General features: G+C 53.0%; 1 protein-coding gene across 1 annotated transcript; it reads left to right on the top strand.

Annotated features, from left to right (window-relative positions):
- Positions 1–11,114: 11,114 nt before the first annotated feature.
- MAA_08820 (uncharacterized protein) lies at positions 11,115–11,639 on the top strand (the record flags this gene model as incomplete). Its single annotated transcript, XM_007826818.1, has 1 exon — positions 11,115–11,639. One exon carries the CDS (start codon positions 11,115–11,117, stop codon positions 11,637–11,639), a length of 525 nt encoding a protein of 174 aa, XP_007825009.1.
- Positions 11,640–12,017: the final 378 nt, after the last annotated feature.

Raw genomic sequence — 12,017 nt, 5'->3', positions numbered from 1 at the left:
CAGTAGTACCCCCAAACCTGCACTCTCTTGGGTTTTGCGGAGGAGGAGAGGGCTTGGCTGCAGGTGCGGGTTGCATCGTGGAGGGCCTGGACTGTCTCTTCCCCCCGTCCCCCTGTCTGGTTTTTGCATCCGGGTGAGGGAAGATGTCACGATGTTACACGAGGAAATTGTGCATACATATGTGCATACATACATACGGGGTTGGGGCTGCTGTGTGTACATACATATCTAATGACTGTAGAGACACGCGCGCGCATAACATGGGAAAAAAGATATTTTGCCCTCCACAAAATCTCCCAGTCGAAGAAAGAGGGATGGATTCTCATGAGAGGGGGATACGCGCTTGTTTGAGCAGCACGTTTCCTGCCATGGGCGAAGCCCACGTCCCCGGCCGACAAAATTGGCTCAGAACAAAAACATGGCCTTGGGCGACCAAAAGACTGTAGTGACTCCGTACAAAGGATACTAATTCAAGCACCGCCCTGTCAGACCAGAGGAGACGCGGGAAGCCGGGGCTTTCAAAAGCCGTTGCGGCCACAGAATCGACCTCGTGCATCATTTGTCGTAGTACTATGCGGAGAACCGAGTGCCGAGCACAGAGTATACATACATATTACAGGGTAGTAGTAGTATACATGCGGAGTACCAGGACCTGTGTTGTAAACCCCAAGCCACGGCTTGCGCCCGCAGGTCAAGTTCCGCATCAAGTCGACATGATATTCACGGACAGATCCCGCAGAGGGAACACCAATGCCGCGGAGAAAAAAGAAGGCCAGGGAGGATACCAGCAGTCGTTCGTATCGCACTGCAACTCAAAACCTGAAGCTCTCCGATACTCCGTACCGAGAGGCTTGAAATGATCCATTGCCACGCGTTTCTCGAGACTTGCTTGATCCACGGGGCGGAGACGGGCTCGACATTGTGATGTGTCGCTTTCCAACACGCCGCCAAGTGAGAGCTGACGGACGTGGAAGAAGTGCGGGCCATCCGCCGCCAAGAGCTCTCCGTATGTATGTATAGAGCACTCCGAGTTGTTAGACTCGACTACCTTGTCTGGTTGTTGCAGGCTGCACATTGCCAGGAAGCAGTCTTTAGCCGGGGTAGAGCCAGCCGACATACAATGTCGCAATGTTGCACCTCTGATCTCACCACGTCTCTCTCGCGGCTGCATTCATATACAGGGACCCGAGTATCGAAAAAAGATAGTACCCGTCACTGAGCCGGCCACCAACAAGGGTCCTTCAGGAGGTCCATCTGCCCCAGAAAGATCGTCGCTCGCACAGACCGATGAGGATGGCTCGGCAGCCACTTTTTGCTCAGGGGTTGAAAGGAGACAGGATCCCAGTGGCTGGTAGTGACAGTCAGCCGCGGTAGCTCTGTATGTACGGAGTAGATGGGTGTTTATTACTCCGTACTCCATACGCCGTATTTTGATAACGGAATGTCTGGGTGAATTGCGCCCAGACTCGGAAAGAAGAAACTCGAGACGCACTGTCAGTCCAAGAACAAGGCCAAACTTGCAAAGGCAAAGACGACCTTCCAAAGAGCAACCGCCAATCGCCTCCGCCGTTCTGGAAAAAAGGCGATGATGGACGGATACTCAATCAGACCGTTTGCTTCAACTGCCGGTGTCATACATAGTACACATACATATATGAAACCTGGCAATTGGCAGCGAATGACATGGTAGAGGTACACTAGTGTAGTGCGGCTCATGAGTTGATAATATTGAACGCCTACGGAGTACAATAATTATGATAATGGAGAGGCAGGGCAGAAAGAGCGGCAGCCTGGATGGTAGAGGTGGTAGAAGTAAGACCTGGACACTCTCCGTCAGCCGGCAATCAGACCCTGACCGTCGTTATGGAAGAATATATACATAAATGCCCCCTGGCGCAAGTACATATATACGAATAGTACCGAGTATACAATATAATATACACGCTACGACTTCTGTAGCCGCTGTTGAATATTGACGCCATGCAAGGCACACGGCACACGGCACACGGCACAGGTTGGGACGTGGGCATAAGCGAGAATGAAAAAAACCGGAAAAGAACCGTGGTTGATTTATCCTGAAGCCCTCCCTTGGCTGTTTTCATCATGGTGATTGCCGTAATTTTGAGAAAGGCGAACCGGGCGGACGGGCGTCTTGGTCAAAATAGTTTGACAGCTCAGAAAAGCGGCCTCTCGACAAGGCGACCATTCATTTTACCCACCCACCCATGCGGCCTTTGGTGAAGGGGTCGATGCATCATTTGTTTCTGTCAGTACAACGTGTACTATGTACATGTGTACGTGCCGCTTCGTCTATCTGCCCAGTTGAAACAGCGTCGCTCGTCAGCACATTGTTGTTGGCGGCATGTGAGACAGAGGACCTACGTAGCATACCCCAGGCCGCCTAGCCCACGATGGATCGTTACCCGTCAAGTTTTTCAAGGCACAATCAAAGTCCTGTTGGTATAGTCGGCAGAAACAAACAAGTGTGGTAACCTGCTTCGGGCATCCCGACTACATCTTGAGCCGGCCCATGACACAAAGAGCTGCCATGCATATGACGATCGGGGCCGAGTGAAGATGACCTTGACCTCTTGTCTTTGGCAATGCTGCTTTTTTGTTCTCTGTGCGCCGGCGTGTGCTCGAGCCAACGTCGGACTTCGCGGGTGTTTCCATGTTAGGCAAGCTACCTAGGCACGTAACTTGGGTGATTTTGCTCGCACATCGCCCACTGTCAATGCTGGTCCTAGACAATGGCTCCATTGGGGAGAGTCCAGGACCTTTTCCGTCTTCATTTGATGCGCGAACTGTTGCTCCTCAACGTCAAACAGGGGTGGGTGCATGATGCCTTGTCTTGCACCAATCCCTCCTCCGTCTTGCGGCACTGATGGCGTCCTTTGCGTGACGTCTGAGCCGCGTTCAAGCATCTGGGGAAGGCTGTGGAGCTGGTAATAGCATGGAGTTGTTTGTGCTGCGATTGAGCCGTCTGGTCTCTACGGAGTACGCTGGACTAAGTAGCTGTCAGAATCCTTCTATGGAGCAAGTTGATCCACGGCTCCATCAGACAAAGTTTGCAGACCCTCTCAGGTTCTTGGAAAAGAGCATCTCTTGGCGATCGATGTTTATCATGAGGATCGAGCTGAAATTTGGGGGGTGAGTTGCTAGACAGGGCTAACAGGTAACTGTAAGAGAGAGGGTTAGCACAAGACAGCAAGCACCAACAAGTGTGAAAATTTTTTTCAGACACGAGAAAACCCACAAACGTTTCTGAAACAAGGGTCTGAACAAAACAAAAACCTCAACCAGAACCTGGACATATCATTGCCAAGACACGATGCTGCCTGATGGCATCGCAAGCCGCACGCAGCCGAGCAATCCAGTCTTCTTTCAAGCGCCCTGGCCATTTTCGGGCTTCTCTGCCCAAGACACGGCTCGAGCTTCACGCCACTTGTCCGGTCCACTGTGTGCAATCATCCCTCTAGAAGGTTTCTGCTGCGTCAAAATCCTCCAGCCCGAATGGCAGCACCATATGCAAGGTACGGCTGGAACCGACTGAACCGACCGAGGAATGTGTCAAACAAGTTGCCTCGAAGCACTCTGACGTGCCCAGTGGAACCATGGAAAGCCATTGGTGCACCGTGAATTTCTCTTGCTCACCTTCCAATGACGTTTACGGTGCTGATGTAGGGAGTATGGAGTAGTGCTTGGCGCACGCTGGCTACTCATCGCGCATTGGCCAGAGCATCAACAATTGAGTCTTTGTATGTCGATGCAAGGCTGAAGCTGGACGACCAAGCGTGTGGCTGCTGAGAAGGCCGGAATGTCCATCTCATATTGGCGACTTCACCCACACGCCCCCCTATCCGCCGTCACGGGCAAGGCAAGAGCCAAGGGCCAGCTGATCACAGCTACTAGTAGTGCTACTACTAGTACCAGACCAGACACTACTAGTAGCACTTGCTAGAATTAGAATCGCCGACCAAAAGAGTTGCGAGTACGGAGTAATCGACCAGAAATAGCATGGGCCCACAACAGACTCGACGTCTGGACCAGCAAGAGGACGCAGCTCCATCAGCCTTGTCCAGCCGACACTGCCTGCACGTGTGGAATGGCCTATCGGTTGACATGTAATGTTGGGAGCTACAGACGCCCTGGCAGGACTCAACGGCCGGCGCCAGTTCCTAGCACTGAGGAGTCTTGGTCGCCGTTCACCTGGGCAGCGGCAAGCATTACCCCCATGACTGAGGTGAGACGGACTGTCAAGAAATGTGCAGTGGCCCCTTTCATTTCGGTATCTCGTCATTTGTTCAATTCTTGGTGTTGCCAAATCACCTGAGCATGGCTCACTTGGTTGGAAAAGTGGTATTGCGCCATCCGCACGATGCAGGTGAGCATACCACGGAGCTGGGATTTCGAATGGTCTGTTCTTCTCCCGGTGAGAGAGAGCCTGCCAATGAAATGAGAGCCATGTCGCAATACATATGTCAAGTAATACTAGTTTCGGGACACCGCCAACATGGAAGCTCGCCGCCCGCGCTTGCCACCATTATTGCCAACGTTTGGTGGCCAGTATTCGGCCAATCCACGTCTGCCTCGGCCATTCCGTTCCTTTGGGCCCGATGCTTGGTCGCAGATGCACCGTTGTGTCGGGCTGTGGCTTGCGGCAAGCGCTCCAGATATTACTTGGGAGGAGAATTCTTCGGTTGCTTGGTGGCACCAGCAGATGAACCCATGGTTGTCGCATCTCATACTTGCTGCTGCAACACACATATACGAATGATGACTGGGCTTTTCGGCCCATGAACAGCTCCGGATGAAACGCTACCGGAGCTGCGGCGGTGGCATTGCTGGGAGATGAACGATTTGGTTGTTTCGATTCCATGTGCTAAGCCGACACGCATCAGCATCTCGTATCGTGATACGCAGAACTCCTTTGACATTGAGCATCAGTGACGAGCAAGGGCTGGCAGCCCTCCCGTGCTTAGGAGCACTTGAGCTCGGACCCTCTCAGCCTTGTCGGATCCTGTTGTAATTACTAGTACTCCGTACTTGAAAGCTGAAGTCTGGTCAAGTACATATGTATGCGATGGTGCTTAGCGTCTCTTTGGGAGTTGGTTGTGACAAACCCGTCAAGGTCCCTGCCAAGTTGGCAAACCCAGCACCAATCACATGATGTGATCTTTGCACTTGATCAGCCGTTGCCAAGTCGTTCGTTCATTTGACCATATCAAACCAAGCACACATCCCCATCCCCACAGGCAGTCGGCAGATGCCAACCCGGGATGGTAAACAGATTCTTAGTGGCTGAATAACGAGATCTAATCAAGCACAGGGGATCCCCTGCATTGTAACTTCTACGTTTGCTGTACTGGGTACTACTCCGTATGGGGTTGACCCACCAGTCAGGTCTTGGTGACCTCGATAAAGAAAGTCCCTATCGATGAGCACTTTGCACTCTTCTACCAGGCAATCGGCAATGAACCAAAGGGTTGACAAGCCCATGCTGTTTCACGCCACGCCATGGGCTGCGACTCGGTTTGATGCGAGTGGCGCAGTCGTGCAGTGCATTCCTGGAGTGCTGTCCGCTGGATGATTCTGTCGATTGCCCCGTGGCCTGGGGATCGTGTTCGATTGCATGTACCGAGTTAAATTCTCCCATGTCCAGAGCCCGGGTCGAGCACGGTGATTGGCTCTAGTCCTATCAGGCGTTGGGCAGCCGATATGAAGCTCGTGGCCCGACAAGCCTTGGAGCTGAAAACGTCTCGTCATCACCATTCACGGCCTTTGGCGCCCAGGTAAAAGTATAAAATATTCCGTCACTCGGGCGTAACCAGCTGAACAGGCTTGCTTAAACTTCCACGTTTTGTGGTGAACCCGCTCCACGTTCCCATACAGCCCGCGCGTCCCCGTCGATAGTTGCGGACGCCAAGTCAGCTAACCGGAAAATAGCGTCAAGTTTATTCCGGCGCGGTACTCTTTGGGTTCGATTCTTCCCCATGAAGAACATGACAGACAGGACCTTGCCAGCTGTGAGTAAACCAACCCCAGGATACGGGAATTCCAAATGGGCAGTGGAATTACCGTGGGAGGCCAAAAGTCTTCAACTAGACCAGGTGGGCACCTGACTACTCCGTATGGCGCTCCGTATGGCGCTCCATATTATGATTTATCATAATACATTAGTGTGCATTTTATGTTGGGCAAATTTATCCTGCCACTTGAGTGAACAAGTCAAGTCTTGACTTGGAATCACCAGCCAACGAGCAGCTGGTTGGCTTGCGAGTGTTCCTGACCAATCGTCATCCAGCTTGCCAAGATTGCTAGATTTCCCCATCCATAACCAGAGAAGAGATGGTGGGAGTAATCAACGCCTAGAAGCGAGTAGGGCCCGAGCAAAATTCGTCAGGTGGCGGCAAGACAACTCGACAGCAGCCATGGCGTAGGAACCTGGCACTCGTGATTTGCCCCAAGTGTATTCGTATGCCATCCATCTGACAGGTGTGGACCGAAGTGGCCTAGTTAGTACATGGTGACCATCATCGCAGCCACACGATGGCCTGGACTACATGGGGCACTAATAGAGGCTGCGGCTGCGGCGCAGATAGACTTTTGGGGAAAGGCTGGCGTCGTTGGTGCTCAATTTAATATGTATGCAGGCATGGGAAAGGGGTAACTGGTCAAAACATGGAAGATGTCTAACGGTTCAACTCGGGCGGCGGGACAAAGGCGACCGTTTGCTTTGGCGGGAGAGGCGAAACGTTCGCGGCGCATCACAAAAGATGATATTGAGAAATGTCGTGCCGTCGGAACGAGTTCCAGGATGGTTACATGGAGATTTTTCTTTCCTTCGTTCCTTCTTTCTTTTGCTTTGCGTTCGGTTACTTGCTGGTCTCATCTCTGACATCCATCCATGCGCTCAGAATTCCAGAAGGTGTGGCGATGCCAGATAGAAATGTCTTACTGGGGCACGCCTCGAATGACCGCAAATAGCACAGGCATGCCAGTCTGAAGCTCCTTGTCTCATACAAAGGAGCGACAGATCGGAAGAAACCGTGGCGTGGCCAATGTACATGTGTTTCGAAGCAACCCACGGCGAGAGCAGCGGACAGATGCAATGATGTAAGAGCACATCACTGGATTGTCTGCAAAAGGCATACGGAGTTTGTGTGTCGACAGTGAGGATAAAGGTTCTGGTGAATAGAGTTGTCGTCATCTGCGGGGCAAACAACCACCAGCCCGACTTTCGAAGGTGTTGCGACAATGGCAAAATGACCACTCGGCTCCATCGAAGGGTCTGGGGGGGTTGGATTGCAGGACGGCAGCCATCCTCCAACGACCAATAACGACGTGCAGAGGGACAAAGTCTGCTGCAGGTGCAATAGGCCGGTGGTCACACTGCAGACAAGTGGTGGATGGTGAACTTGTCCTTCCTCGGAACTCATCGCCAGCTCCACAAACAGCCACACAGCCAGCGGTTCCTGATCCATGGCAGCAGCATGTCTTCCTGGTCGCATGGGGAGGCCGCAAGGGACAGATATTGAACACGAATGCGAGCTGTTGATGCGAAGCGGGCTGGTCTGATGAGGATATTCTTAGACGGCGGCAACAAGCACAAAGTCAGGGGTCATTTTTGTTTTGTTTCGTGTTTCCTGCGCGTGAACTGGAACGTGAAGCAGCGTTTATAGTATGTCTGGCTTGAATCGCTCGCCCAGGTCGCCTAGCTGCAGGCGAGCCAGGCCGGGTTGTATGTAGCACGCCTTTGTGGCGGGCAGGCTTTCGCTCAATGGCTACTGATACTGATGAGGATCATTGGTGATGGCGACCTGCTGGTTCATCCCCAATATGGTGGCAAATCAAAGGGGTCATGGATCCTCGGGAGAGCACACATCTAGTCTCTAAGTGACGCATCATCATGCTATATGCTGCCCAAGGTGTCGAGCGAACCAAGCTTTCCGGGGTCAAACTGCCTAGCGTTGTGATAAGCGACTTATGTATGTTGCTGCAAGAATCCCGTTTGGGGCAAGAGTCTGCCTCAGTGATTAGCACGACGAGTTGACTGCCTGGGAACAGCAACAGCATGGGCGACGATTACCTCATGCTGCCTGGACACTGGTCCAGCAATTCTCCTGGTACGAGCCGTTGGCACGCAGCGCGGGGAGGCGGTTAGGTTATGCTAATAACAGCACAAAGAAGTTCGTGGTGTGTTCTTGTTCTGCACCTGACGTCCAGGAGGAAACATTGAAGGAAAAGAAAAGAAAAGAAAAGAGGCACGCCAAACACTGTGGAGAGCGGGACGCTAAGAGTGCCGTTCACAAGGGAAGCGGACAAGGGCGGGTGCACCAAGCCAAAAGAGGGCTAGACCATGCTGGAAGACAGCCGCCGCTAATCCCAGGCGGGGCCACGATGCACCAGACGGACAGCAAGCCACCACGCTGCCTTGTTGCGAGGCTGCCTCAGGTTGAGGGTTGGCAAAGGACGGCAACGGTTGTCGTCTTGGACGGCTTGTCTGACTGCCTGGGCGGCAAAATTGGCGTCGATTATCCACAATCACAGCCGACTGTCGTGACCAGAGAGTTGGTCCAGACTGAGCATCCATTCCACGGCGCTGATCAGTTCTCTGTCCCGAGACGTGAACAAAAGAATAATCCAAGACGGAAGGCATTCTTGCCTGTTGGGCAGAGTTGAACAATTCAAGACAGGGTACGGAGTACTACTACATACTACTAGTTGTCTGCACATGGTTATGAATAGTTAATTGTTCTTGTATGTACAGAGGCTATTTATGCATCAAGAAGAGCAGGCCGTTGACAGGCTACGGAGCATAGGAAAGCGAAACATGCCATGAGAAACAGCTCCACCCGCCCTCATTATGTCCTTGGCTGCTTTATTTCTTGTCTTTGCTGCCTCACCCTTTGTGCAGACAGCCAGCATGGGGTACGTATGCATAATAGCGGGACGAGCCATACATGGTCCATGTCAATTTTTGGTTATCTAGTACTAGTACCTAGGGAGTATGGGTATGGCCATTGATGATGCCCTTACCCAGGGCTGATGATAATCTGCCGAGGGGACGAGATAAAAAAGACTAGATGGCCGAGAAAGAAGGCACCCAAGAAATGCGTCACAATCTAGCGCTGTTCACCTTCCCGATGTCGCCATGAGCTCATCGCCCGGACAGTGCTCGTGACTGGCGGGCGACGTCGCTATAATGGGGCACTGGCACGGAGGAGCACGGGGAAGCACGGATAAGCTCAAGCTGTCCGGTATGCTCCATCGAGTCACCTCACCTCACCACTGGGATGGCATCATACCATCGTGGAAGCCGCACGTTGATTTGCGTGCTTCACCAGTGCCTCAGGAAAAGAGAGAAGATGCACCGGGGAATATTCTAGGTTGTGGACCCGTAGAAAAAAAAAATCACAAATCACACGCACATCGCGGTGGTGCGACTAGGCCACCACAATATCGACTAGTCCCATGTACCAGCCGGCGCAGGCATTCTCAGCGGCGCCTTTCGTCGTTCGCCCATCAGCCATTATTGGATAGCAAGCTCGAGCAAATTGATGGACAAGGCCGGCCATGCGCACCATGATGGCCTGCCAAGCGCTGCCGTTGCTGTATTGCACACATGCTGTGAGCAGCAGCACACACACTCTCCCTTTTGGCCGTCCGTGTATTCCACTTGGCGTGCGTGCAGGCCCTCGGTACTCCGTACAAGGCCAGGAAATAAAGACGAAAAGATTTGCACAAAAGTCAACATTGAACATTGGCAGTGGCCTGGTGTGATCAACAGCTCACGCCACTCACTAAGCCGGTGGCGCCCCCACATCGGGTCTGTCACGCCCGTCCTTAGGCGTAGGCGCAGGCGCAGGCGCAGAGTCAACCAGCCACGACCAGACAAGACGGGATTCCGCCATAGCAGGTCGATTGACGTTGACAAGACGGCGACCACGGCGGCTTTCGGTGCACACTGGCCACAAGCACCAGTGCTCACACCACCTCGGACACGCACACCCTGTTCAATGTTGTCGCTGCAGCCAGGGCACTGCAGTATGGAGGTGGACCCCCGTCTGGCCCCATTCTTGCCGACTCCAAGCACCCAGTCGACTCCTCGTCTTCCTGCCCTTGAGTGCTCTCGCTTGCGAACCGTCACCGGCGCTGGTAATAGGCTGCAGTGGCCAAAATGCTGGTATTATTGACCAGACGCTAGACATGTACGCTCCTGCCCGGCGGCCCTAGGCAGGTACGCAGCTACAGAGGGCGCTAACTGAGGATGCTAGCTGGAAATGGCCTCCATGTCGCAAAGGGGGAAAAAAAGCTGTACATAGGTCCAGATCTAATACCACGGGGCCTCGACGGCCCTCGCGGCCAGGCTGCACAAGTGACTTTTCACACCAGACTGCTTTGCCTGTGCTCATTGTAAATTCCACGCCCCTCCCCCTCCATGTCCCCCTTTGGCCCCGGCGAGGCCATTGATGCCACCCCTCCCCCCAGGTGCCTCGAGAAAGCACACCACACCCGGCAGCTCGCACGCACTCCAATGGCCCGCCCATGGCCAATTGATCGATCCCCTGTCTATCCATGTCTCTCGCGCCCCAAGGCTGTCCTTCTGCGCGTCCCTCTCCTCCCACGCCGCAACTATGCACACCCATCCCATCAGTCCATACATATACTTACATGTCCTGCCCTCATCTTCTTCAACGCTGCTCCTCCCAATCTTGCATCTCCTCTCTCTCCGTCTCTTCCCATCTTGTCTTGGGCTTTTGGTTTTCTTGTCCCTTTGTCCTCGACACCATCGTCGACCCATCTTGAGCCTTTTCGGTTTGACAGGCAATCAAATGCAACGGGCACTCCACCCATACAAAACCCACTGCATCAGCCCGTCCCGCTTTCGCTCGACTTGACTCACGATCTCAACATCCGCTCCCCACTACAGCTAACAAAAGCTGCCCCCTGGTCTGATACGTCTTTGTTCTGCCTGTAACAGTCATACATACGTTGAACTCACGGGGTTCATAAAAGGGACTCTGAGAACACTTTCTTGGACAGCTTTCTCTGCTCCGATATTCACCACAACCAAACCAGACCAAACCACCCACCACATCCCATTAGCTACCATGGCTTTCAACCTCTGGGCACACCAATTCTGCCTCGCCTGTGACAAGCAGGTCCAGGTCGACGGTGCGGCATACTGCTCTGAATCCTGCAGACTGGCCGATCAAGAGAAGACGTCAACACCAAGCTCGCAAGCAAGCTCACCAGCCTTTGCTCCGGCCGGCTATCCGTGGTCGACTCCCTCACCAAGCCTGTGCCATCGGTCGTCGTCATCCTTATCACCATCAAGGCCAAAGTTCTACCTATCGCCAGCGTACGACTTTGGCAATCCCCAAGCCTACGGTGCCTCGTCTGCTGCTCGCAGCTTGTCGTTGAGCAGCAACCACACCGCCTCTACTTTTGAGCAGTCCACCTCCACCTATGCTGCAAACCTGACCCCATCGAGCTCGCACAGCAGCCTCTGCTCCATGCAGAGTACGTCGACGACGGGCGAGCCCAACCAGCTGTCTGACAATGCCAAACAAGAGCTTAAAGCGTATGCCATTTCGTTTGAGCATGTCAGGCTCCAACGTCGACGATCGTACTAATACACACGCCCGAACCTCGCTTCACTCTCGACTACATTACACTTGAAAAAAAAAGTATTATTTTTAACTTGACGACACTGATACCACGAAACTCTACTCAATTAAAAGCAACACCGAACGACGTGGATGGCCTGGCTCGGCTATCCACCCACCCACCCACCTATACACTATTTTCTTCGTCGAATTGTTTGTTGTATCAAGACGGCATTACACGGAGCGATGCATATCGACCACTAAAAAACTGTTTCTGTATTTTCTACGCTTTTTTTGTTAAACATTGGGAAAGATGGGACATGGGCGGCCTAGGCGAGGTGTTCTGTGTCACACATATTAGGCTGGAGTTGGTGTCACAAACTGTTTACTACTACTACTACTACT

Source organism: Metarhizium robertsii (genome assembly GCF_000187425.2).
Source record: "Metarhizium robertsii ARSEF 23 chromosome Unknown MAA_Scf_1, whole genome shotgun sequence".
NCBI lineage: Eukaryota > Fungi > Ascomycota > Sordariomycetes > Hypocreales > Clavicipitaceae > Metarhizium > Metarhizium robertsii.
The sequence above is the reverse complement of the archived record's forward strand: the minus strand, read 5'-3'. Positions and strand labels throughout refer to the sequence as shown.